This window comes from Dasypus novemcinctus, chromosome 16, assembly GCF_030445035.2.
Source record: "Dasypus novemcinctus isolate mDasNov1 chromosome 16, mDasNov1.1.hap2, whole genome shotgun sequence".
In the NCBI taxonomy this organism is placed as follows: domain Eukaryota; kingdom Metazoa; phylum Chordata; class Mammalia; order Cingulata; family Dasypodidae; genus Dasypus; species Dasypus novemcinctus.
In genome coordinates this window covers 39,691,968-39,718,979 of record NC_080688.1, presented here as the reverse complement: position 1 = coordinate 39,718,979, position 27,012 = coordinate 39,691,968, and the positions used below count along the sequence as shown (strand labels likewise).

At 40.8% G+C, this 27,012-nt stretch overlaps 1 protein-coding gene and 1 non-coding gene across 3 annotated transcripts in view; one reads left to right on the top strand and one right to left on the bottom strand.

Annotated features, from left to right (window-relative positions):
* The window catches only part of OSBPL1A (oxysterol binding protein like 1A), a 238,509-nt gene that overhangs the window by 134,566 nt on the left and 76,931 nt on the right, over nt 1-27,012 (top strand). For both annotated transcript variants that reach the window (XM_058277558.1, XM_058277559.2), the window contains 2 exons: nt 3,006-3,168; nt 23,438-23,594. In XM_058277558.1, the coding sequence (XP_058133541.1) occupies nt 3,006-3,168; nt 23,438-23,594 (320 nt within the window). The remainder of the gene's footprint in view (nt 1-3,005; nt 3,169-23,437; nt 23,595-27,012) is intronic.
* Nucleotides 10,017-10,123, bottom strand: LOC111765736 (U6 spliceosomal RNA). Its single transcript, XR_002797992.1, has one exon. It is a non-coding gene; the product is annotated as a U6 spliceosomal RNA (small nuclear RNA).

Sequence of the window (27,012 nt, the reverse complement as noted above, 5' to 3'; positions counted from 1 at the left end):
AACACTTAGATTGTAGAGAAGTTGGATCCTTCTAACTGACTAAAAGGTATTAATGGAAGTTAAGTATGTTCTTAGATGCTTCTCTGAAGCAACGAGAAAGCTCTTGACTAGTACAGTTTCTGTGATATGCCCACTCACTCATATATATCATTGCATTATGGAGAAATTGGCATTTTGGGGGACAGTCTTATAGTAAGGTTTGTTCAGTGCAGAAAATCACTTGGAACTAATAAAAGTATACTCAGATCAACTGAAAGACAAAAATAAGGCAAGGAATAGAACATGGTTAGAGCTTCTTCTCCCTCTGTTGTGCTTCCCACCCCTGTGACTCCTTCCCTTAAGAACAAGTGAGAACAGATGTCTGTGTTGCATAATTGAAGTGATACTCCTTTTAGATGGTTAAAGGATACATTGGGTTTTGAACAACATTTTTGGGGGCAGGTCTGCGTATTTTTGGGTCTTGATCATTTATTTTGCCACTTTGCTGAAATCTGCTAGATGAATTTAGGAATTAAAACGTGCATTTTTAAAATAGAGGCGAAAACTTAGCAGATTCTTATATTTAATGGTACAGTGTCAGCACATTTGCATTTTGATATTTGAGAAGCTAAAGGGACAAACCAATGGGAGAGGTTGGGCAGGGGGTGAAAGAGTTCATATCTTCTTGTGGGGTTGTTTTTAGAGTCAACATATACTATAAAAGTGCTGATAGATCTTTCCCATTCAAAGGAAGGATCATTTTGGACATTGTGCTTAATTTTATAGTCCTCGTTTATAGATAGTTTAACCCATCAGGTGGAGGAAGAACACTTTTTTATGTTTTTGAAATTGACTCCAGCCATAGTGAGAGTATTTCCCCCTCTGGAGATACAGTTTAGGTTAAAGACTACCAGCAAGTTTTTTTATTTTCCCATTTCCTAAAAATTGTAAGTTATGTCAGAATTTTAATTTTCCTCCACTTTTGCATGTCTGTTCTGCTGATTCTTGCTCACCATTTTTTGCTGTTTTTATTTCATTATCACAGTTCTAATAATAATCAGGTTGCTGTAATGATAACCACTAAGGTGCTGGAGGACTGAAACTAAGACAGTAGAGTTAACCTTTATTCTGTCTGCAACAACTTAGCATTCGGTAAAACTATGGATCTGTCTTTTCTGTGTATGTATACAGAAGATGCCTATGCCTTCTTTACAGCTGTGTGCGTATGAGATGTACCTCTGTGTCTCTGTCAGGTTCTCACTGTGGGTGTGCTGTACCTAATGTGGGGCCATCAGGTACTCAGGGTCACACAGGGCTCAAGTCAGAACAAAGAAAACCCTGCTTCCTCCCTGGAGACTGTCTGAGGGAATGTGAGGACGTGAAAGGGGCTAGAGGCAGCAGGGTGAGTAACAGCCGAGCAGTGGGGAGGGAGTCCTGCCCTCCTAAGGCCCGGGGGTGGGAGTTTGGCCTGGAGAGATCCTGGAAGTCTTCCATCTGGTGCTCGTCTTCCCCTGGGTCTGGCCTGAGGATGGGGAAAGTCGGAGGTGGCACGCCTGCCCACACCAGTGCCTTCTGAAACCTATTTTACATGCTGCGATTGTATTAGAAAGTTAAGTTCTGCTGCTAGAGTAAAAAAAAAAAAAAAAAAAAATGAGCATTACGTTGAAAACTTGAAGACTACTATGCAATTAGATGATAACACAACTAACACAACCCCCCCTTTTTAAAAAAGATACGTTTATTTCTCCCCACCCCCTTATTGTTTGCACTTGCTGTGTCTGCTCGTCTTCCTTGTTTCTTTAGGAGGCACTGGGAGCTGAACCCAGGACCTCTGATGTGGGAGGGAGGCACCTAATTGCTGGAGCTACCTCCATTCCCTGCTTTGTTGTGTCTCTTGTTGTATTATCTTGTTGCATTTGTTTGCTGTCTTGCCTGACTTCTTTAGGAGGCACTGGGAACCTCTGTTCCCTGCTTTGTTGAGTCTCTCATTATGTTTTTCTTCTTGTGTCTCCTTTTGTGTCATCTTGTTGTATCAGCTTGCTGTGCCTGCCCATAGTGCCAGCTCCTTTTCTTCTTTAGAAGGCACCGGGAACCGAACCAGGGACCTCCTGTGTAGTAGGCAGAAGCTCAATTGCTTGAACCACATCCGCTTCCCAATCCTTTTATTTTTACAGGTGAGGAAACTAAGGAGCAAGAGACTTTTCTGAGACAACACAGTTGTGCAGTAGATCTAGACTTTGCAGACTCTTGTCTGCGGTACTTGCATTAGTTCCAGAAATAGAGGGATATTATGGAATAATTGTGATTTCTGGAGTTCTGATACAGACGTAGGTGAAGCAGTCCATACCAAACCCAGTATTATATGATGATCAGGCTCCTTCCCATTTCAGAGGCTTCAGTCAAATGCAGAGGTTCAAATGCTGTTGAAACAGAATTGGATTGTATCTTCAAGTGTAAAGAATCTAACCAGGCTTTTATTTTTTTTAAATGTACCAAAATTGGGGTAAAATATGGATTTGAAACAATTGCAATGTATTTGGTTATTACCTGGCAACTTGTTTCCCATCATCTGACTTGCAAACTATGCTGGGAGTCAACCAGATGCTTTTACCTCATGGTGTAATGTGCTACACATATTTGACTATTTAGAGTGGCTTGAATTCTCTTTTTAGAAACTTGCTGACACTGGTGTCTTAATTTGATGATTAATGTTGAGAGAGATTCCCTGTTTTTAAAGTTTCATGTGATTTCTGAATTGGCTAATGTTTTTATTCTGGGATCCTGATCGCATGGGCTGAATTACTTTGCTGGTAATTTGTTTTCATTAGCTAGAGCTGTGGTGAGAAAGGCCCATGGGAGGGCCTCACTAAGGTAATTTTGCTCATTCATCCATAGGTATATAGCAGGACTCTCTTCATTTCTGATGTTGCAAAGTGGATCAAAAGCAAATAATTTTTGTGTCCTTCTGAGTAGACCCGAGTCTTCTATCCCTCTGAAGTCTTTTTTGTGTATCTCTTTTCTTCTAGGTGAGGAATTTTAAGTTGGAGCAAGAGCAAGAGAAAAACAAAATTTTGTCAGAAGCACTGGAGACTCTGGCCACTGAACATCATGAATTAGAGCAGTCTCTGGTTAAAGGGTCGCCACCTCTCAGCATCCTCAGTGAGGATGAGTTCTATGACGCGCTGTCAGGTAACTCTGGAGCCCTTGGATCTGTGTTGTCTGTGCCTTAGCCCACTCCTAAATGTGTTCTTTGGGCAGACGTCACCTTGAGTTTCCTGGGATGATACAGCAGAAAATGTATCAGTATAGCTCCCAAATGACCTATTTTTTGTGTGCTTGGGATGAAAGCTGTCTCTGAGTGCCTATATTGAAGGCCTGTGCTACGCTGGATTTGGCGTGCTGTTAAACCTGCACAAAGCTGATTTCTTCCTTAGTGCAGCGACCGACCGTTTATTACATACCTCCTGGTGCCAGCTGCTGTTTCATGTTCCAGAGATAGACAGATGGACAGTTTTTGCCCTTGAAGAGGTTAGAGTAAAGGCTACAGTACAGTTGGTTACTGTAGTGTATGCCAAGGGACAGAATAGAGGTTAGATCACGGTGGTTAGAGCAGAGAAAAGGGAAGTGCTTACCTTTGTCTTAGAAACACATGCCCCCGGAGCAGAATGGCAGAACAGCAAGGAGCACAGCTTCCAGAGCCAGGCTGCTCAAACCGGAGTCCGAAGTCCCATGTACCTACTGGTGTGACCTGGGGCAAGTCCCAAGGCCTCCCTGCATCCCACTTTCCCCACAGTTAAAATGGCATGGTTATAGTATCCATCTGAACCAGGTGAATGAGTTCATCTGTTTAAATAGTGATGAACATAGTGACTGGTGCTCTCCAAATGGGAGGTACCTGTGGAGAGTTGAGGAGGACTTGCGAGGACTGCTAAGTAGTTTTTTTTGTTTTTTGTTTTTTTTTTTTGCTTTTAGGAGGTACTGGGAAATGAACCTGGGACCTCGTACTTGGGAAGCAGGCAACTCAACCACTGAGCTATACCCCTTCCCTTCTAAGTAGTTTTGACCTTTTAGGAATTTATTTTGAGATAAGTGTGGGCAGAATGGAGGTGGGGGGAGGTGATTAAAGGTGAAGGGGAGTGGTTGGAGATCAGTGAGATTGGGAAAAATTGATTCTTTAGAGGAGGAAATTAAATGCTTATATAATAGGCAAACATATACAATTACTGGGTGTCACAAAACTTGACCAGGGAAGCAGGAAACCTTGGTGGATATGAAGAGAAGGATCAAATTCACAGTAGGATATTAAAATGAAGAGGCACAGTGAGAAGTAGAAATGAGAATTAAATACGATTAGGTTAAGGAAGTTAAAGGAAATTGGATAGTAATAAAGGACAAGGAAAAGGAGGTTGAAAGGAGGTAGGCTTACAGGGAAGAGATTTATTACATCAGACACAGAAGAGGAGCAAATAGGAACATTATTGGTAGAGGTGTGATATAATTTTAATAGCAACATTTTGGAATAATCAGAAAAAAAGGAGTATAACGATGATGGTATTATCAATTAAATATGTTATTTGTGAAAAGAGTGACTCAGATATTGGAAAGAGAAGTTAAACGTAGGATGGGAAAGCAGTGGAATGAGGGAGAGGGAGGTAGGGGAAGTATGTAACGTGACTGAGGGAGGAGGTGGGAAGTAGGAGTGGTGGTGGGGCTCAGACACGGATGGCCTCCCTCCCGTGCGCCACGTCCAGCAGCCTTGTCTCGTGTTCCTTCTGCCTTGGGACAGTGAGAGAGGAAAGCTGCCAGCAGGATTAGGATTAGAATCAGCAAGGAGGTCTGAAGAGCTCCCGGTACTTGAGCTGCTTATCTGTTTTGCCCTTTCAAAAAAAATTTTTTTTAATATCAAAAACAACACATTTATTATAGACAATTCAGTATAAAAGCATAAGTCTCCCGTTACCCCTTGTCTTAATTCCATACTCTTCCTCAGGGGTTCTTGTTTAACAGTCTGATCTGTACTCTACCAGACCTTTTAAAAGCATTCACATGTATGTATGCATGTGTATGTATGGATTTTTAAAAAATCATGAATGGAAATAGCTGTGTGTAATTGTTCTGGACCTGCTTTTTCATGGGAAAACATGTCTTGGGTGTCTTTCCCATCAGTACTATAGTGCTATCACATTCTTTTGAAAAGGCTGTGTTGTAGTCCATGATAAGAACCTCATTTCTCCTAATCATTTTCTTATTGATAGACATTTAGCAGCTGCTCTCAGCTCTCTGCTTCTCAGTTGTATTTTAACGTCCATCTCCACAATCATCGTCCCTGGCTGGAGGAGATAATAAGCACAATAGGCCCTAGGTCAGGATTGGTAAATAAATTTTATCTCAAATTCCAGTTCAGATTGATTTGCGGTACCTGCTGCACTATGCGTTGCTGTGTTGAGAAAGATGGTGAATCCCAGTGCCTCAGTGGCCAGCACTGTCCATGGTGGCTTTAGGAGATGGAGCAGTGGGACGCATGCTGAGCATTTGCCACCCGCCCCTGCCCCCCCCATCCTGGAGGGTTCACCCAAGTTTGGTTATGTTTGCCCTAACATGACCAGTAGCCTTCTGTGTCCACTACTACATCGTACTACCAGATCTTGGAAATCCTTTGCTACAGTGTAGAAACTGCACTAAAATCGAGTCAAATGACCTGGAATTCAGTTCTTGACCTTGACCTAGCCACATATGCCATTGAGATAATAAAAACCATTATTTGGGACTGACTTCATCTCACTCTAATCTCTTCACGTCAGTCTAAATTCTCACTTGCTCCTTCCTTCCATTTACAAAAGAAGAAATGACCCCATTAATGAAGGCCATTCCCTCTACATTTGCTCTGGTATCTATCTCCCTGGACTTTTGTTTAGTACTTGCTTCTCTTTCATTTTCATTACCATGTCATTTTAAATACTAATTTGAACTTCTGTACTGGTGTTCTGTTGCAGCTGTAAATAAGCACCGCAAACTTAGTGGTTTAAAAGAATAAACTGAGGAAAGAGTTTGTTGATGTGGAAGGAGTGGGGGCGGGGAGTGGGGATATATGGGAACCTCTTATATTTTTTAATGTAATATTTTGTGTGATCTATGTATCTTAAAATTAAAAAAAAAAAAGAATACAGATGGATTTTCTCACCATTTTAGTGGTCAGAAGTCCTAAAATAAGGTGTCATCAGGGCTGTGTTCCTTCTCTTGGGCTTTTCTAGCTTCTGGAAGCTACCTGTATCCATGGGCTCATGGCCCCATTTTCCATTTTCAAAACCACTAGTGTAACATCTCCCAATCTCTCCCTGTCTCTGACCCTCCTGCTCCCTCTTATAAGGACCCTGGTGATTACATTGGGCCCACCTGGATAATCCCAGCTACTACCCCCATCTCAAGATCCTCGCCTGAATTGTATCTGTGAAGGTAACATTCGAGGGTTCCAGAGATGAGGATGTGGACGTCTTTGGGGAACCATTATTCTGACTACACAGTTACCAAATTGATCTTTCCAACCCAGACCTCTCGTTGGAGGATTATGTACTCAGCTGTCAGCTTGGCATAAAAAAATGACTTCTTAATCTTCCTCCTAAATCCTGTTCCTCCGGGGGTTTCCCCATTTGAGTAACTGCCACCGCTTCCATCTCCCGAAGCAAGAACCCTGAGTTATTCATGACATTCTTCTCATTCAGATCATACTTGCTTCTGTCCGTGTCCTTTTAGGTAGTCTAGTTAAAACTGTAGGGGCTGGGGCAGGAGGGCTGTTGGGAAATCACGGCTCTACCACTTCTTATACTCTTGGGAAAGTTACTTAACTTTCCTGTACCTAATTTCTTCATCTACGAATGGGTCATAGGGTTATCATGAGGCATAAATTCGTAGGGTATTTGTCGGGTATTTAAAACATTGCCTGGCATGTTAGGGGGCTTGTAAATGTTAGCCTTCACAGTCATGACCTGTGCTGCACCTGTCTCGTTCCTGTCACCATCATTTCCTTGGCAGTGACCTCTGTGCTTCCTGACTTGCCTTCCTGAAATTCATTCTGTATACACCATGCTCAGTGATTTTTTTTTTAGATAATAAAGTCATTGCATTCTCCTTCCTAAAATTCTTCAAGGGCTTCTCATTGCACCTGGAATAAAATCCCAACTCCTATTGGGACCAGGAGGCCCTTGCCATGACCAAGCCCTGCCTGTCCCTTTAAACCCATCTTGTCCTGTTGTCCCCTCCGCTTACTCCCTTCTTACCATTGTGCCTCCCTCCAGTTCCTTTCATGCAGTAGTGGCATCAGGCATTTGGATATGGAGCTGAACAAAAACAAGAAAAATCGAACTGCTATGAACCTTGTTTTTAATTGCTGACTCAGAATAATAGGTTAAATCGAGTCTATCCTAGTATTGAGAAGGTAGTGAAGAAAGATTTTAAAAGATACTTCCCTTAAAATAGTTTCAAATTGTGTTCACTAAATGCTTAATCTTTTCAAAAGTTGCTACTTCCTTTAAGATGAAAGGGTAATTTTATTTTTAGATCTAAAGTTCACTTGACTGCCTGCTTCCCTGTATCATGTCCCTTTAAACTTTTTCAGATAATCAGGATTAGTGAAAATCTGCTGATACATAAGACAAAGCCTTTATGCCAAGCTAACAGTATAGTAGAATAATTTTGCCAGTCCTATGGGATCTTGTGAGAAAATTATTTTTCCAGTATGCTCAGTGACTAAACATTTCATATAATTCCATAAGCAAACAAATTTCTTTCTTGCAAATATGGTTGAATTCCATTATGCAAAAATTTTCTAAAGGAGATAAGTTATGGCATTCTGTCCTCATGTTGCATGTGTGCACATCTGTATGTGTGTGTAAGGAATGAATTGGTTATGTTCAGTGAAATTTAGCGACAACTTTAAATGGACATTTGCTGGAAAAAGGGCCAAACATTCATGCATATTGAAGCAAAAGAATTTAATGAGAAATGAAAGTCCAGGTAGTTCTATGTAAAAACTTCTTCTTTAAGCAAAGAGGTAGAAATGTGTTGAAGGAACCAGTTTTTACCCCCTCACTTTCCTTTGTGCTACCCACTGTTCCTTTTACCAAAGCCCACCGCTCTCTCTGCAATGGCTCCTCTCCTGTGTGGTCTCTCCTGGCTCCCCCAGGCTTCTTCCTCTTGGTTCTCTCGGTTTATCCCTGTTTTATGGCCCTTACAGGGCAACGTGCTTGTCTCTGGTGGTGGGGCCCAAATCTGTTTTTATCCCTGACATACTTAGCAAACAGAAGTAGGTACTCTCCACATGTTTGCTGAATGCAAGTTGTTGAATTCATGTCATTGATATTTCTGTCCTCCTCAAAATATATTGGTATTCAATAAAGAGCACAAGTTAATCAGGAATACTTCCTGATTTCTCATAGTCTCTAAACATCACTTTGATTCTCTTGTGGAGAGGAAGGATGAATGACAGAGGAGGGAGTAGGGATTAAATGATACTGAAAGATAACATTTTCTCTCAAGGAATTTATAATCAAGTTAGAGTTATGGGAACTGATCACAGAGGGGAGAAAGATGAAAAAATAGCTAAGGGGGAGAAAATTAAATGTATGTAACTTTGTTGAATCTATAGTAATCATCTAAGGAATTGTTACTATTGTTAATATTTTTTAGGAACTACTGGGGATCGAACCCAGTACCTCATACATGGGAAACAGGTGCTCAACCACTGAGCTACATCCGCTCCCCAAGAATTATTTTTGAAAGACTTATTACCACTTAATTTGATGACTGTTTTTTTTTTTTTTTCATTACTGGTCTGAGATAGCAGTTTCATAAAAATCACTGCCCTTTGAATATTGTAACTTAAATATACATTGTTTTTTCTCACAGTACATTTTCCTTTTTAGAAGCATGTTGAGATAAGTTGCTCAAGAAAGGCTTTCTTGCTGTTTTCTTCTTGGTGCTATTTTGGTTGAAATGTGCATGAATAATGCATAAAATCCAATAGTGTAGACTGGCAAAACCAATAGATAGTTATGTCATAAATTGAAGCCAATTTTAGCATTTCTCAGTAGTTATAAGGATAGGGACCTGCTTGGGCTTTTAAATAAAAAATTTAAAACAGAATGGCAATGGAACTACTTTGTTTTTGTCTGGCAGAGCGTAACATGGAAACAGCTATGATCTATGTCAAATAATGTTTAATCCAGTAAATACATACCAAGTAATAGGTGAGAGAAAGGCTAGCATCCTCAGTGGCATTTGCCTCTATAACGTAAAAGATGTGACCAGGGTTGTCACAAGGTTATTGGCGAGAACCCAGAAGTGCGTCGTTTAGTAAAGCTCTCTTCTATTTATTCCTGGTTCCAGGATTCTCTTCTCCTATGGTGGATTTTTGAAATGCCCATATCTTTGTTCTCTGTGCCTGCTCTGTGCGTCCTTCCAGTAGTCTGGACCCCCTTGGTACCTGACATTCCACCTTCCTCTATTTAGTCCCCCTTGGAAATCTACCACCAAGCTCGGGGATCTCACCCCAGCAAAATTGTAAGTGCTGTTAGGTTTTCACTTAAGCCTGGCTGAAGCATGGTTAGCTGTGACCACTGATTCCTAACCACTGGGGACTACTAGTTACACCGAGGTGGTAGCAAAGTTTTTACTTTCTGTACAACAGAGAAAGCTTTGTAAATAAAATCCCAGCTTTTTTGGGGGTAAAAAGTTACACTTCCTTCTCTGTTAGCTCTTTCATATGAGTTAGCCATATACTGCCTTGTGACCTTTTATCTTGTTATATACCTTTTTGTGTGTTTGTTCATTATTTCCCTGGCAATACTCTATGTACTTTAAGATCAAAGACCTTATTTTATTAACTTTTGTATCCCCCCTATTGCTCAGCACAGAATACTTCCTTCACTTTCCTGTTCAGAGAGACCTTCACCCTATCAATTTTCTCTTTTGCTTGCTAAAAAATTTTTTTTTATTAGAAAAGTGGTGGGTTTACAGAACAGTCTTGCATAAAATACAGGTTTGAAAATGTGGAGGGCTTCACAAATTTGCATGTCATCCTTGTACAGAGGCCACACTATTCTTCTCTTTATTATTTCAATTTTAGTATATGTGTTACCAAAGTGAGCACTGCTTTTTTAAAAAAAATAACGTCTTTCACATAATATGCATTGGTTTGTTGACCTCCCACAATGAGGGAGTTTGGTTCACTGTGTACTCTGCACCCCCAGCACAGTGCTCGACAAAGGAGGTGCTCAGTAAGTACTTGCTGGCTGAGTAAATGAATAGGTACCACCATATGGTGCAGAGGCAGTAGAACCTGTAGAGGTTCAGAGGAGAGCCAGCCATCTGCCTGAGAGTTGGGGAAAGTGTCCCAAAGTCAGTAACACTCAATGGATGTTTTGAAGGACAATGAGAGTTCTCCAGACAGATAAGATGGGGGAGAATATTCTTCTTGGAGGAAGACAGTTCCTCCTTAGGATTGCCCTTTATTTACTGTAAGTGTTCACTTTGGCCTGAAGCGTCTCGGACTCTGCATGCTGGAAACTGGACTTTCATCCTGTTCTGCCGCCTCCTCTCTGCCTTGCCTGGGTTAAAGGCACTGTCATCCAGCCACTGTGACGACTAGAGACTGGAAGTTGTCTCCTGCCCCCTTTCCCGCCCTCTCCCCCCATCTAGGCATCTGGTCTTCTCCTTTTTCCTATGGCCCCATCACAGCCAGTGTCTTAGTTCAACTCCCTCCCCCTGCCCCTCTCCTCTTTTGGCCTCACAGGCTCTTATGACAGCCTTCCTGATAGTTTTCCCCACCTTTCGTCTCGGCCTCAGACTCAGCCAGCCATCGCCACGTTCCACGTCAGGGGAGCCAGGCTGAAAAATGTCCCTCGAGGCTGTGCACCACCCGTGCCCTTGAACCTGTCAATGTTACCTTATTTGGAAAAAAGGACTGGGCGGAAGTGATTGTCATGAACTGTGAGATGTGGAGCCCACCCTGGGTCTCCCAGGCAGGGCCTAATCGCCGTCACAAGTTCCTTATCAGAGAGGCAGAGGAGACTAGACCTCACCTGGAGGAGGGGGTGACATGGGACAGCGGCAGGGCTTGAGGTGATGGAGGCAGCCACAAGCCCAGGAATGCGGGGCAGCCCCCCAAGGCTGGAAGTGGCAAAGAACGGATTCTCCCCTGGAACCTCCTGGGGAGCGCGGCTCTGCCGGCACTGTCATTTTTGTCTGGTGAAACTGATTTTGGACTTTTGGCCCTCAGAACTGGGAGAGGATAAATTTCTGTTGTTTTCGGCCACCAAGTTTATGGCAGTTTCTCACAACAGCGACAGGAAATAATACATCATCAGGATTACCTGTTATATATCAAGATTTCCTGTAATGTCTATTATTCTCTGGAAAAACTTCTAATAACTCCCCATTGCTACAGGTTACAGTGCATACTGTGACCTGATTAACTTTGAAGCATCATCTCTGATGACCATGTGTTCTCCCTCTGGCCAACCTCCTCTCTAAATATACCAAATACTCTAGGGTACACTTTGCTCCTAAAGACAAGGTATGCTGCTCTCCTAACACCCAGTGTTCTTTTTCCCTGCCTTAAACTCTTCATCCTTCACAGATGTCATCTCTACCTTGGAACTTACCCTGCTACCCCTCAGTTACTTCTCCCCCATTTCCCACAAAAGCTTCATGTAAACGTGTTTATGTGTGTGTGTCATCCACTAGATTAGACTTTGAGTATCTGGAAGGCACCAGCCATATCTCATTCATCCCTCTAAACTTTCAACACCTAGCCCTTTACCTGGCGTGTGGTAGGTACTTGGTAAATGTTGTTGGTTTATTAAATAGAAGTCTTGTGAAAATACTTTGTTTCAGAGTTATGGACTCTTCTGTCACTGGCCTTTAGTTCTAGAAGTATTTTTTCTGTTAAGTATGTTTATATGTGATCTTCCTGAAAATAATTTTGAGAAGGAATGTCAACAGGACAAATTGGGAAGCTCTGGATTTAGTAGTCCAAAACAGGATGCACCCAAGACTTCCAGTAACACACACTACAGTTTCCATAATTCCCCATTTAGTTACTTGCAAGTTTTCAAAAAACAGTAGTCAATTTAGTTGCTTGGGGATAAGCCAACAGTTTTGAGAAACTATCATAAGCAGTCCTATGACAGAGTAAAGCAGCCATTCGGCTAATTTTGACCTTGGACATTAGAGAGGTTATATCTAGAATGTCTCAGATTCTTGTTGCTGCCAAGATTCTGTTTCAAGCTTTAGTCGCTTCCTCGGTAGACTATTATAGCAGTCTTTTGGCAGCCCCCTCTGGATTCATCCTGATTTTCAATTTACAATTTAAGTGTGGTGGGTTTCACTTGTTTGTGTCCTGCATATCTACTATGTTATTTTTGGGTTTAAGCAGTTGTATCTTTTTTTTTTTTTTTTTTTTTTTTTCTTTTTTTTTATTTTTTAATTTTTTATTGACTTTGTAATAATATTACATTAAAAATATATATGTGAGGTCCCATTCAACCCCACCCCCCCACCCCCCCTCTCCCCCCCCCCAACAACACTCGTTCCCATCATCATGACACATCCATTGGATTTGGTAAGTACATCTTTGGGCACCTCTGCACCTCATATACATTGGTTCACATCATGGCCCATACTCTCCTCTATTCCATCATGTTGGCCCTGTGAGGATTTGCAATGTCCGGTGATTACCTCTGAAGCACCATCCAGGGCAGCTCCATGTCCCGAAGACGCCTCCACCTCTCATCTCTTCCTGCCTTTCCCCATACCCTTTGTCCATTATGTCCACTTTTCCCAATCCAATGCCACCTCTTCTATGTGGACACTGGATTGGTTGTGTCCATTGCACCTTTATGTCAAGAGGAGGCTCAGATTCCACCTGGATGCTGGATGCAATCCTCCCATTTTCAGTTGTAATCACTCTAGGCTCCATGGTGTGGTGGTTGTCCTTCTTCACCTCCATCTTAGCTGAGTGTGGTAAGTCCAATAAATCAGATTGTAGGTGCTGGAGTCTGTTGAGGCTCAGGATCTGGCTATCACATTGTCAGTCCAGAGATTCAAATCCCCTAAATATATCTTAAACCCCAACATTAACTGCACCTCCAGCACATTAGCATGAAAGTCTTATGAAGGGAGATCCCATCTGAGTCCAGATTCATCACACATAAACACCATTTCCAAAGAGGGGCCATCTGCCCTGGTAGTTAACCCCATCGGCCATGACCATAACTCCCATGGGTCTCTTTAGCCCTCAAAGGAACCAATATCTGGGGGTTGTATCTGCTTTATCTGTCTCTCTGACTCTGCTCAGTTGTGCATGAGGGCAAACCTTCTGCCAGCCTCCAGACTCTTTTTTAGAAACTCGTAGCCATATAATCTCATTTCTCCTTTCCATTTCCCCCTTACTTTAGGTCAAACAGCATTTTAAAGTCATGGTATTTTATGTAGACATGGATATTCTGCTGATCCGCATTGAACCTTCCGTATAAGGTCATTTTCCAGTTGCATCATCAGTTGGTAGTTGATAGTGGTCCCTCGTTGCCAGGGAGGCTCATCCCCGGGTGTCATGTCCCACGCTGGGGGGAAGGCATTGCATTTACATGCTGAGTTTGGCTTCGAGACTGGCCACATTTGAGTAACATGAAGGCTGACAGAAGGAAATTCCCAGGCACAAAGTTGGTCTAGGCCTTATTATTATTTTGGGTTTATCAGCTCACAAGCATAGTCATTAGTATCAGGGGCTCACTGTTGAACCCTCACTCCCTCCCGGTCCCCACCACTGTACCTGGGAGACTGTCGCTGCTCCCCTAGGGGCCACGACAGAGCACCACTGGCCAGGAACCCAGTACCCCCCCTACTGTGGTTTTTAATTGTTGCCACTATGAGTATATCCAAACATTGCCATGCAAGCAGTTGTATCTTAAGACTAAGTAAATACCATGGCACTGATATTTCCCCCCACCCCAGAGCAAGGCAGAATACAGTGGACATGTTAGAAGTCAAAGGGCAATGCAAGCTTTTTATTCGGAGAAGGTGGTGGTGATAGCGTATGTGTTCTTTCTGGCACATTTCTGCTCATTTCCTTTGCCTTCCTATATTTATTTTTCCATTCTTCACAGGTTCTCTGAAAGTATGTCTAAGTACCAAGAGTATGTCTATGGACTTGAAAAGATATTGAAATTTAAAGAGGTAACAGCTAGTTAGATCTGGAAGGATGAAATACTTTGGAATATTAGATGTAGTTGGAATAGCAGTATTATGGACTCAGCCTCGGTATCTGCCACTTCTGCTGACTACTCTTGTGTCCTATCTCTCATGCAAAATCTGGAAATCTGCAGTATTTTAAAAGAGAGATCTGGGGGAGGCAGACTTGGCCCAGTGGTTAGGGTGTCCGTCTACCACATGGGGGACCCGTATGCAGCTGGCCCATGTGCAGTGCTGATGTGCGCAAGGAGTGCCCTGCCACGCAGGGGTGTCCCCGGCGTTGGGAAGCCTCATGCGCAAGGAGTGCGCCCCATAAGGAGAGCCACCCAGTGCAAAAGAAAGGTCATCCTGTGCAGGAATGGCGCCGCACACATGGAGAGCTGACACAACAAGATGACGCAACAAAAAGAAACACAGATTCCGGTGCCACTGACAACAACAGAAGCGGACAAAGAAGAACACGCAGCAGATAGACACAGAGAACAGACAACTGGGGCGGGGGTGGGGGTGGAAAGGGGAGAAAAATAAATAAAATCTTTGGGGGGAAAAAAAAAGGTCTGATACTATTTTGCAGAAGCTTCTGGATAACACAGGCATGATCCAATACTATACAATCATTTGTCATCTTCCTCAAAACATCTAAGAAAATAGTGTGACTGGCTCTAGAATCCTATACCCCTTTCACTTTATGGGGCTGAGTCCCAGTCACAGGTCTGCTACCAATGAGCCATGTTATGGGAAGCAAATCTCTTCAGTTCTCTGTGGCTCTGTTTGCTTTCTGTAAAATAAAGGTTTTGGTTAAAATAATCCCCAAAGGTCGCTTCCAAGTGAAAACTTTTGATTTTATTTTCATAATTATCTTTACTGTGTAGCTAGCTGAATTCATCTATCATTTGGGACAGAGAATGAATCTTTGGGAAAAGAATCTTTGGGATATTTGATATTTGAAATCTGATATTTGGAAGGAGAAATACTTTCTTCCATTTGCTCATGAATACTGAGCCTTTGACTCTCTTGTGTGGCCATCTTCAAGCACAGTGTTGGTTTATCATAGGCACTGGTATTTTAAGCTGTCGCTTGGGTTCCTTTGTCCCTTTTAGAACATGCCTAGTGACTGGGAAATGCTAAACAATAAAGGCATTAGACTGCACATGTGCACCTCCTGATCACTTGCTGTTACCGTAAGTACCAGGAGGAAGGGCTCCTGGGCACGTCCTGTGTAGTTCTTCCACGTCTTGTCTTCATTGTGCTATTTGTTCTCAGATTGACTTTCAAGGGTCATGTAAAAAAAATGCTTATCAGGGTAATTTATAAGACCTGTTGGCATGTTTATTCTCTGTCCTGTGTGACCTCTTCTTTCAGCCTTTGAACAGAAATAAAAAATGACAAATCAATACCTGAAAAGTTCCTTCACTTATGAAAGTAGGGTAGGAGGTAACGATCCTCTGAAGTCCTGAGTAAGGTTTTAAAACCATATGAACGCAGTCACAGCCGTTAGCCTGCCATGCTGTTTGAATGGGGAAGGGACTGTGTTCAATCTGAAATGTGTTTAAAATATTCTGTGTTCTAATATGGACAGAACTTTAAAGATCTGGGCCGTTAGAGACTTTCTGTCACGCTAAAACAAACTTTGGTTTTATTCACCTTGCTCTTAGTATTACTATTTTAACTGAGAAATTAATCAAGCAAAGATCCTGTCTGCCTTAAAAACATGTCTTGAGGCTAGAACATGTACTTTATACAATACAGTCTAGTTTTCAGAGGTTTGTTCTGACACTTTTTCTATAAAATATAATTATCAACAATGTATCAACTGAATCCTTTTGAAACTAGATGTGAATAAACAAATCCACAAATAAGTTCATACCAAGCATTCCATTTCCCATCTTTTTTTTTTTTTAGTACTATACTGATTATTCTACTTGCCCATTACAAGTTCAGTAAATAATGTTTCATAACACCCTTACATCATTTTTCAGGGGCTGATGAAGTATCCTGAAAAATTTGAATGGCATTGCTTTTTATAGAAATCTATATATCTGTAAGTGCAAAATGCAGTAGGGAAAAATAGTGAGAGGCTAACGTCGTTTGAAATACAGATGCATGTTTTGTTAATATAAATCCCTTCTGTGTTTAAAAAATATGTCTGTAGAAAAATCAATCAATTCTGCTTCTATGTGGCTGTCTTTCATCAGGACCAGAATATAGTCTGTTTCTAGCAAAGGTTTTTTGACTTGACAGATTTTTGTTTGCTTGCTTGTTCTTTTATTTTTTTTCCTGGAATAGGTGTTTGTTGTTTTTTTTTAAATATTTAAAACTTTTTATTGTAACAAATACACAACACAGAATTTCCCATTGTAACCACTTTGAAGTAAACAATTGTTGTATTAATTGCATTTGCTACCAGCATCAGTATCCGTTACCCCAACTTTTTTTGTTGCCTCAAATAGAAACTCTGCACCTGTTAAACTGCAGCTCCCTCTTCTACCACCTGCTTCTCCAGCCCCTAGTTACCTATAATCTAATATCTGTCTCTATAAAATTTGCTTCTAGGTATTTCATATAAATGAGATCACACAATATTTGTCTTTCTGTGTCTGGTTTATTTTACTCAGCACACTAATATTTCTAACAGCATTATTCACAATAGCTTAAAGGTGGAAGCAACCCAAGTGTCCATTACCAGATGAATGGCTAAACAAAAGTGGTCTGTCCATACAATGAAATATTACACAGCCATCAAAAGGAATAAAGTTCTGATGCATGCCACAGCATAGATGAAACATGTTTGTTTTTAAAGCATGGCTATTACGGCCTTATCATCAGAGAGCACAGTCACTGGTAAATTGTTGGCATTAATCACAGCCTTTCTAATACTTTTTGCTTTCCACTAAGACATAGTAATAATTGGCCCAGTAATAATGCATAGTAGGTAAAGTCTGGCCTATTTGTTATTTGTATTTGTGGGCAAAAGAAGAATCTGCAGTTTTAAGATGGAAATATCACCTCAGAATCACTGAGATCTATCGCTGATTTGTCGTTACAGGGAGACTTGAGAATTACTTGGGCAGACTTGGACCTTGCTCAGTAAACCTCCACGATGGCCATGGCTTCTTTGGTATTTAGCTAACCATGCTTGAGTCTAAATACATCTAGATCAGTGGCGCTCCATACGAAAGATGCTCTGTTGAAGATGCACAGATTGGTCAGACTAATGCTATAAAAGCCTAATCAATTAATTTCCAGCAAAATAAGTCCAGCTACTTCATACTATATACATTCCACACTCCCCTGTTCATAGTACTGAAAATAGTTGAGCTTTTTTTGGTGGTGGTTGTTAAGCAACTAGTTAGTTTTTAATCTCATGGGCACTGTAAATCATGTATTTGATCATGTTTTTTCTTTGCCATTGATGCTAGAAAGCTCAGAGGCAAGTTTGGGATCTCTAGTAAGTGTACAGAACCTCATGGCATGTTGGGATACTACCTCTCCCCTGTTTTATGTTCTCTTTGTTCTGTTGCCTTACTTTGATTATTCACCCTTTGAAGTTGACTTTGCCACTGCCTCATTTCCATCCCAGCTGCTCCTACCACCATTCCATTCTTGTGTCTTCCATTCTCACCTCACTCCACACTTGATTCCCTCCTGCACGATTGGCTGTTTAGGTTGCCTTTGCGTGGAACAGTTCCTCTTTTGTAACACTCTCCTCCATCCCATGTGTATTCCTCGTCAGCTAGCTCAGCGTGGTCATCACATCTGCCACAGTTCTTTCCTGACACCTTCTCCTCCATTTGTAGAAATGGACTAATTCCTCCTTTGTGGCTCACTGTCCCCCTTCAGACTGCTGTTAGACTTTGGTTCACAAAAGTCTACCATGGGCACAGGCCTTATCTTAATGTCCTTAGAACCCCACAGCTTACATATAGCAGGTGCTTACTGAATGCATGATGAAGGAAGGTGGGAATGAATTCAGCAATGTCAGATGTGGTAGATGAGTCACGATTCAATTCTTGAGAGGGGCCTTTGGACTTGGCACTGTGGAGATAATTACTGACCTTTGTCAGAACTCTTTCTGGGGAAAGGTGGGGTTAAATTGATTATATTAACTAGAGGGAAGGGGATTGGGAGCAGGGAGGAGAAGAATAAGGAAGGTGGGGGCAGGGGAAAGAGTAGAGGGACAGGGAGAAAAAAATGCAGGAGAGATGGACAGGGAAGGAAGAGAGCAGAGGAGAGTTCAGCGTTAGCAGGACAAGCGCTGATGGTGTGATGGGGAATCCCTGGGGTGAGCACTGAGCACAGAGCCTCTCCATGGTGAGTGTTCCTAAATGACTGCTGCAGGTGAAAGTGATGGGCTTGTATTCACTAAGTTTAAATCTTGTTTTGGGAAATGTTTGTCTCTGCTTCATAGACGCTCTTACTGCCTATATTAGGGTTCTCTGGAGAAATAGAGCCAATAGGATATCTGTGTATGTCTCTCTCTCTCTCATTTATGCTTTTTTTTTTTTTTTTTTTTAAGAAAGAGATTTATCTTAAGGAATTGGTTCACACAGTGGTGGGGTCTGTCAAGTCTGAACTCCATAGGGCAGGCTGCAGGCTGGAAACACCGATACAGGTGATGCTAAAGTCCTTGGACCTAATTCCCCGGGGGAAGCTGGCTGGCTAGAAGGTCTTTCTAGAACCAGTGTTGAAGTTGAAACATAATTTTTTTCCCTTGCCCTTCTACTCCCCCTCCCTGCTGTTTTTTGTGTGTTTTTTGTTTTGTTTTTGTTTTTTTTCTGTTTGTGTCCATTCACTGTGTCATCTTCTGTATCTATTTCTTTTTGTTTTCTCATCTTTCTCCTCTAGGATTCACCAGGATTCGATCCTGGGGACCTCTGATGTGGAGAGAGGTTCTCTGTCAATTGCCCTACCTCAGTTCCAAGTGTCTGCTATGCTTCACCTTGACTCTCCCCTTGTCTCTCTCTTGTTGCATCATCATCTTGCTGTGTGACTCACTTGAGCGGGCACTGGCTCATCGCGTGGGCACTTGGCTTGCTGTGTGGGCACGCATGCGGATACTTGGCTCACTACGTGGGCACTTGCATGGGTACTTGGCTCGCCATGTGGGCACCCACGTACGTGGGCACTCGGCTCGCCATGTGAGCTCTTGGCTCGCCACACAGACGCAGGCATGCTTTCTCTTCTTTTTCACCAGGAGGCCCCAGGGATCGAACCTGGGTCCTCCCATATGGTAGGAGGAGGCCCTATCACTTGAGCCACATCTGCTTCCCAGAAATAATTCTTTTGACCTCTGAAACCCTCAGTTCTGGATTTTAAGACCTCCACTGATTGGATGAGGAGATTAACTACATTGCCTTGGGCAGTCTACTTTGTTGATTGTAGATGCAATGAACTGATTGTAGATGCAAATCCCATCTACAAAATAACTTCACAGTAGTAACAGGTAGGCTAGTGTTTGACACCATACCCTGGCCAAGTTGACATGTAATTAACCAACACGTTGTCTTTACCTTTTGTTTAATGTTTACAGTATATCTGTTCTTGTTACACATTTTCCTTTTAGGTGGACAAGTCACACTGTCTTATGATTTGTGTCTCACATATAGCAAATACGGTATCCTGAGTGTTTATGAAATGCTTGAAGTTTTTTGTTTCATTGCTTTTTATGGAATCTAAATTATAAAGTAATAATGCATCTTAAATAATGTTAACTAATGCATGCAAAATTATTTTTTCCAACTTTTATACTTTTATTGTTATTTTTTTCATAGAAGCAAATTTGAAAAAGTAGACATGAAAAAACCACTCAACCCTTTCAACCTTTTTTGTTGTGGTTTTGGTGTCTCTGATTTTTTATGCTGTTCCCATTGAGCAGCTTCTCCTGACCCTCTGCCCTGAACACCATTTTCATTACTTAAAGATTTACCCTTTAGTACCAGCTCTCTTTGTAGCCACCTCTGATTGCTTTATTGTGCCCTCTACAAGCTTCTGACATTTTACTGTACTTGTTTATGTATCAGTTTACCTGAACCAGACTGTCTTTTCTTAAAGCAGATAAAAAATATTCTCTTGTAAAATGGTATTCTGCTTTTTAAATTTAGCATTATGTAAAAATCATTGTTTGCTTTTTTTATTGTTACATTTTATGAATTTGCCTTTTAGATCCTGTAGAAAGAAAAAGTAGAGACACAAATAAAAAATACAATAAGACTGGCATTTATATTTACCCCGTGCCATCACTCTCCCTGAATATCTTTATTTTTTTCATGTGACTTTACTCAATTGTCTAGTTTTCTTTCCTTTCAACCTGCAAAACTCTCTTTAGCACCTCCTGCGGGCCAGTCGAGTGGTGATGAAGTCCCTCAGGTTTTGTTTATCAGGGAATGTCTGAATTTCTCCCTCCTTTTTGAAAGACAGTTTTTCTGGATGTAGAATTCATGGTTGGCAGTTTTTTGCTTTCAGCACTTTAAAAATGTCCTCCCCTATCTTCTTGCCTCTGCAGTTTCTGATGAGAAATCAGCAGTTAATCTCATTGAGGTTCCCTTGTTCGTGACATGTTGCTTCTTTCTTGTGGCTTTCAGAATTCTCTGTCTTCGGCATTCGACAGCGTGATTATAACATGGTGTGGTGTGGATCTATATGCGTTTATTCTGTTTGGAGTTCATTGAGCATCTTGGATGTGTGTATTTATGTCTTTAAGTTTGGAAAGTTTTCAGCCATTATTTCTTTAAATGTTCTCTCTGCCCTTCCTTTCTGGGATTCCCACAGTGCATATGTTGGTATACTTGATGGGGTCCCACGGGTTCCTCTGTTCACTTTCCTTTACTCTTTCTACTCCTCAGATTGGATGATTTAAATGGTCTTATCTTCAAGTTCTCTGATGCTTTCTTTTGTCAGCACCAATCTGCTATTGACCCCTTTCAGGAAATTATGAATTATGTTACTGTGGTCTTTATCTGTTTGGTTCCTTTTCTTAGTTCCATTTCTCTATTGATATCTCTTTGGTTCATCTCTCACTTTCCTGATTTCCTCTGGTTCTTTGTCCATGTGTTCCTTTAGCTCTTTGAGCACATCTAGGACCATTTTTAGAAAGTCCTTGTCTGGTGTGTCCCAGGTCTGGTCCTCCTCACTGTCGGCTCCACTGCTCTGCTCATCTCCTTTGCCTGAGCATCGCGTCCTCTTCCTTTGTATGTTACATAATCTTTAGTTGAAAGCCGGGCATTTTGATATTCTAGTGTGTTACAGTTGGAATTTAGACTCTGAGGCATCTGTTCCTTAAGCTTGTATCCAGCGAGTGTTATGACAAAGCTCTCTTTGAATGCCAGGAGCTTCCGGCTGCGCACGCCACCAGGTCCGGGTGTCTGCATTCACTCACTCCTACACTCGTTCACGTGGGGGCCTTGCCATTGGAAGCAGGGGAGGGGACAGCATTCCTTTCTTTTATTCCATTGCTTTTCGTAAATGTAATTTTTACAACTGCTTATTTCATCTAGCAGGAAACCGTCTCCTTATTATTGGTTATTGAGGTTGTCTTTAAAATTTTGTGACTGCCTGCCAAAAGTGACAATGAAAAATAAATCTCTTTAAGTTTACTATTAAAAAGAACTGTTTCTTTATTTTGATAGATGAAAAAACAAATCTGTATTTTCAGACAATTTTTTAAAAGTTTGCTGGCATTGAAAGTCATTCTGCAGCCAGGTAACGCACATTAACCAGAACCCAGGGTTTATCATCCCAGCTGAATTGAGCTTATCCAGCAGTTATTCCGAGTTTTACAATGCGATGGGGGAAAAGAAGGCACTAAAATGTTTTATTTCCTGAACAGTTTAGTTATTAAACATACTAAACAGGGTTTTTTGTAAATCTGGTTGTTCAGGAAATTTACTTTGAGTATTTGTAAGAGGGGTTTCCTCTTTCAGTTGTGAGGACAGTTGTGTCTCTAGTCATCTGCTAAAGATAGGAGTTGTATAGATTATCTTGAATTTACATTTTAATAAAAACTTTGGCACCATCCTGAGTTTTATAGTTTACAGCATGGAGATGGGTGCCTGCTACTTTGAGCTGCAATAAGCATTAAGCAAGGAGCCAGAACACCTGTGTCCAAGTCCTGATTTCCCAACTTAAAAACCACGAGACCACTTCTTAACCCCAGGGTTCTGCCTCACCTTCATCAAAGCATGCTGGAGAGGTTGAAATGAGATGAGCATGTGACAGTGCCTGAAAACAATAATGTATTATACAAAAGTATGTTGTCTTATTATCCTTAAACAGGCAGATGGTCCACTCTAAGCATATAGCCACTAGGGAACGTGGCATTTTCATCCTAAAAATGCCTGCCTGATGATTAGATAGTACATGGCTACTTGGGACTTCAGCTCATGAATATTTTAGTAACTTCATACTAGAAAAAGTGTTTTTTAAATTACCTTTGCCTTTGTGTCTACAGTATAGGATATCATTTAAACTACTGCCAAGTGCAGCCACTATAGTTTCTTCATTATATGAGGTTTTTTTTTTAAAGATTTTTTTTTTCTTCCTCCCATGGCCTGCTCTGTGTCCATTCACTGTCTGTTCTTCTGTGTCCTCTTGCATATCAGGCGGCACTGGGAAACTACATCTCTTTTTTGTTGCGTCATCTTGCTGCGTCAGCTCTCCGTGTGTGCGGTGCTACTCCTGGGGGGCAGCTCTCCTTGCGGGGCGTACTCTTGCGCATGGGGCCCCCCCGTGTGGGGGCGCCCCTGTGTGGCATGGCACTCCTTGCATGTGGCAGCACTATGCGTCAGCCAGCTCCACACGGGTCAGGAGGCCCTGGGGATTGAACCCTGGTAGATGGATGCTCTATCAGTTGAGCCGTGTCTGCGTCCCTATATGCATTGCATTTTAAAAATAGAATTTTTTGGTACATTTTGGTTAAGATGTGTTCACAGGGAAGATAAAAATAGAAATCTTTGGGGGAATCAAAGAATATGATTTCTTAATGACTTGAGTAATCTTTGGAAATCTTTTTAAGGTATAAAATCTGTTTATTGTAAGTTTATGTAAGTATTTGTTTCCTAAATCTACTTTAGTCTTACTGAAATCCCTGAGGAGGTAGTTAACGGTTGGGCTGTTGAGGGACAAAGTAGTCCGCTTAAGTTTCAGAGCTGGATGCATTAAGGAAGTTATCCACTGCTACTGAGTTCCCTTCATTAACTGTGGACCTCTTCTGCCGCAGATTCTGAGTCGGAGCAGTCCCTGAGTCGCTTGGAAGCAGTGACAGCACACTCATTTGAGGAGGAAGGAGAGCATTTGAGCTGTAGAAAAAACAGAATGTCTGAAGGAAAAGATTGTGGTGGTGGAGATTCTCTCTCCAATGGTATCAAAAAACACAGGTAGGACAGCTTTTTAAAAGTTATTTTTGCTATCTTTTTGTTATATAAAGTAAAATTGGGTTCAGAAACAAATGTATCTCTTCTCCATTTTTTTTCCCCTTTGTATTGAGTATTTACATTGATATTATCACCTCAGAGACAGAGTTTAGCTCAGGTACTTTTTCCCATTTTATCCAAGAGGTCATCATCTGTTATTTGTAAGCACAAAGAACAAAACTTTGTTTTAGCAACCGTGTTTTTAGGGGGACATATAAATCCTTTAGTTGGCTATTTAAAAAGGTTGTTCAGAACTACTTACTGAAATTGATGCTGGGTTCCTTTTTTTATCATACATGTTTTATGACTCTGCCTCCCCATGCTATTTTAGCTTCTAGTCATTCGATCTTCCTGTTGGCTTTATTAAGAATGAATGGTAATACTGCCAGCCTGATGACACAATTTAGTTAAATTTAAACAAAGACTTTTAGCAATACCCAGTGTCGGCTGAACGTGTCCATTTTATAGTGTCTAACAACTTGAGTATGTTTTTATTCCCTTGATGGTTTAGTCCTAGACATTGTCCCAAATGAATGAGATGTAACAGATACCACAGTTCTCTAGTTTCAGTATGAAGTACCCTGACACAGTGACACGTGTGAATGCTCGTATTGGTTTAGTCAAATAGTTTACAAAATTATCAGTAATGGGTATATCTTATTGTCATTATGAAAATTGCTTTTGGGAAAAGGAGTTATTAATGACTAATTTCTACAACATAGTTTTTCTTTTCTGTCTGTTTAATGTTGTAGATTGTACAACCTTTACCCCATTTTTGCACCCATGATTCTTTTCTCAATTATTGTTCTCCTGGAAAAAAATGTGTGCAGATCACTTCTCCGATTTGTATGTATTTGCCCCTTATCCACAAAATGTCTCCATTTGTGCTTACTTTGAAGTGATCAGTTAAATTTTAGGTAATTAGGGAAAAAAGAGTTTTCTTTTGTTCACTTGAATGAAGCATATCAGCCTGCTATAGACAGTTCCCCCCCGATGGATTTACTGCAAATTATATGGATGGCAGTGAGCTTCTTTCTAAATTTCCTTCTGTAGTTATTCTCAGCTTCTTAGGGAGTCCAGGGCTAAATTAATTCTATTCAGGAAATCAAATGCCTAAGAATAAACCTGGCAGGTCTACTGATCTCTAAAGAGAAGACAGCCTTTATATATTTAACATACACATCCTATCAATCCATTGAGCACATAGGTGAAATCTTTGGAAAGTTCAAAGACACCTACAAACATTAGATAAAATTATTGAAATATCCGAATGAGTGCTGTACCATCAGTTACCCCTTGGAAGAGAAACATCAGAAGTATATGGATTATAAAATATTGAAGAGTGAGAGCGAGAAATGCATGTTTTTAAATGGGACCAGAGAAGCCTTATGAATCCTAATCACACAGAAATTATTAAATCATGGCTTAACTAATTTGCCAATTAAAGGAGAACAGGGATTTTTAATAATTTTTTTAAAGCTGGGAACCGTTTGTGTACCATAAATTTAATGAGGAAATTATTAAAATCTCACTGTCTTGAGAGATTGATACAGCTCCCCATAGAGGCCCTTCCCCACCCCACTTCATCTCCTACTGCAGTGGTAATCACTGTATCTTCGTGTCCTTCCCTGACAAAAATATGTAAGCTTTATTTTCGGTACATAGTCCAGAAACAGTTTTCTCCCTGCATGTAACCTAACTTTCCAAGCTCTTTAATGTGTTAGTATACCGAGAGTGCCTGAGGAGGTCCCTGAGCCCAGGCAGCGCTCAGGACGAGCGGCCTGTGTTAGCCCTCTTGGTTCCCTTTCCAGAGTCTGTGATTTGCTTCTCGGCTCTGAAGACCCTCTACCCCTCCCTTTCCCTCCTCCAGCCCCACTGCATGGAGCAGCATCGTGGGTGCGGTTTGAAGGCCACTGACCAGAGAAACAGTATCCCTAGGGTAGGCGTCATGTAAATAATGAAAATAAGGCATGCCGAGCAAATCGAGTTTGTTTCTGTGATGATATAAGTACAGGAGTTAAATATTTTTCATCCATCCCAAGTGATGATTAACAGCAAACTAATTTTTCTCAGAACCACTGGGTAACTTAAATGGAGAGTTTGGGCCAAATAAACCATGAACTCTCTTCCCCTCTGAAAATCCTGTGATTTCATAAGGAAATTGTGACCAGTGGATATTCTTCCATAATAAAGTTGTAGAGACCTTCTACAATGTCTTTTAATATTGTCAGCCCCAGGGAAAGAACAGTTTACATTTTGTTTTCAATTCTGAATTACTGATATGCTGTGTGCTTCTCTTAGCCAATGATCTTTATCATAGTTTTGTGGATTTTATTCGCCTTTTGGGTTGGTTCTACAGAAGTATCAACAAAAGAATTAGGGTTTTCCTTAATACCTAGAACCAAAAATACTTCAGGGTTAGAGGATATACAAAATAAATGCTCCATTTTGATGGCACTTTTTTTCCCCCCAGAAATTACCTTGAGTTGCTTTGTAGAAAATCAGCCTATATCATGCTGTTGCCAAATTTGTATTTATAGGACAGATTGTCATCTTGGTTCTGTTCCACAGGGATAATTCTTTACCCTTGTACCTAATTTATCAAATTTGTTCTGAGCTCTGATCTTCTAATTTGTTGAAAGTTTTACTCCAGTATTATGTTTGAAAAAGATATAGATGTTTATTTCATCAGTATCACTGGATATGGTATAAGATACTAACTTAGAGCAGGTTAGTCAGAATCTGAAATCTTGAACCCATGTTAGAAATCTATGAATACCATTCACTGTACTAGTAGCATTAATAGATGAAAGCGGAAAACCGTATGATCATCCTAAAAAAGAAAAAAACTTTCAGCCAAATTAGTTATTCATGATTAATAAATATGATTTCAAACCAGAAATAGAAGAGAACCTCTTTAATCTCATTAAAATCTACAACAAATAACTTACTTGACAGCAAGTAAAAAACAATTCATTCAATCATTTCTTCTATTCTGCGTTATGTGGATGCCATAGCTGGAGACTTAATACATGCAGAAAATTTACAAATGAAAAATACCATGTGGTCATTATCCACAGATGACATGCTTGTCTACACAGAAAACCTGTAAGTGGAATATAAAGAAAAATTTTTAGAATTAGTAATTAAGTTTGGCAAGGTTCCTGTATATGAAATAATCCAGTTATATATTTTTGCACCAGCAACAGCTAGAAAATGCAATTAAAACTGGGGGTGAAAAAAGATTTTTAGAGTAGCTATTAAAAAGTCACATATCTAGGAGTATATCTTCACCAAAAAAAAAAAGAAGTCTAATAGTAAAACTTATTGAAACACATAAAAGTTAGCAATCAGGAAAATTTGTCATAAAGATGTGCTTGCC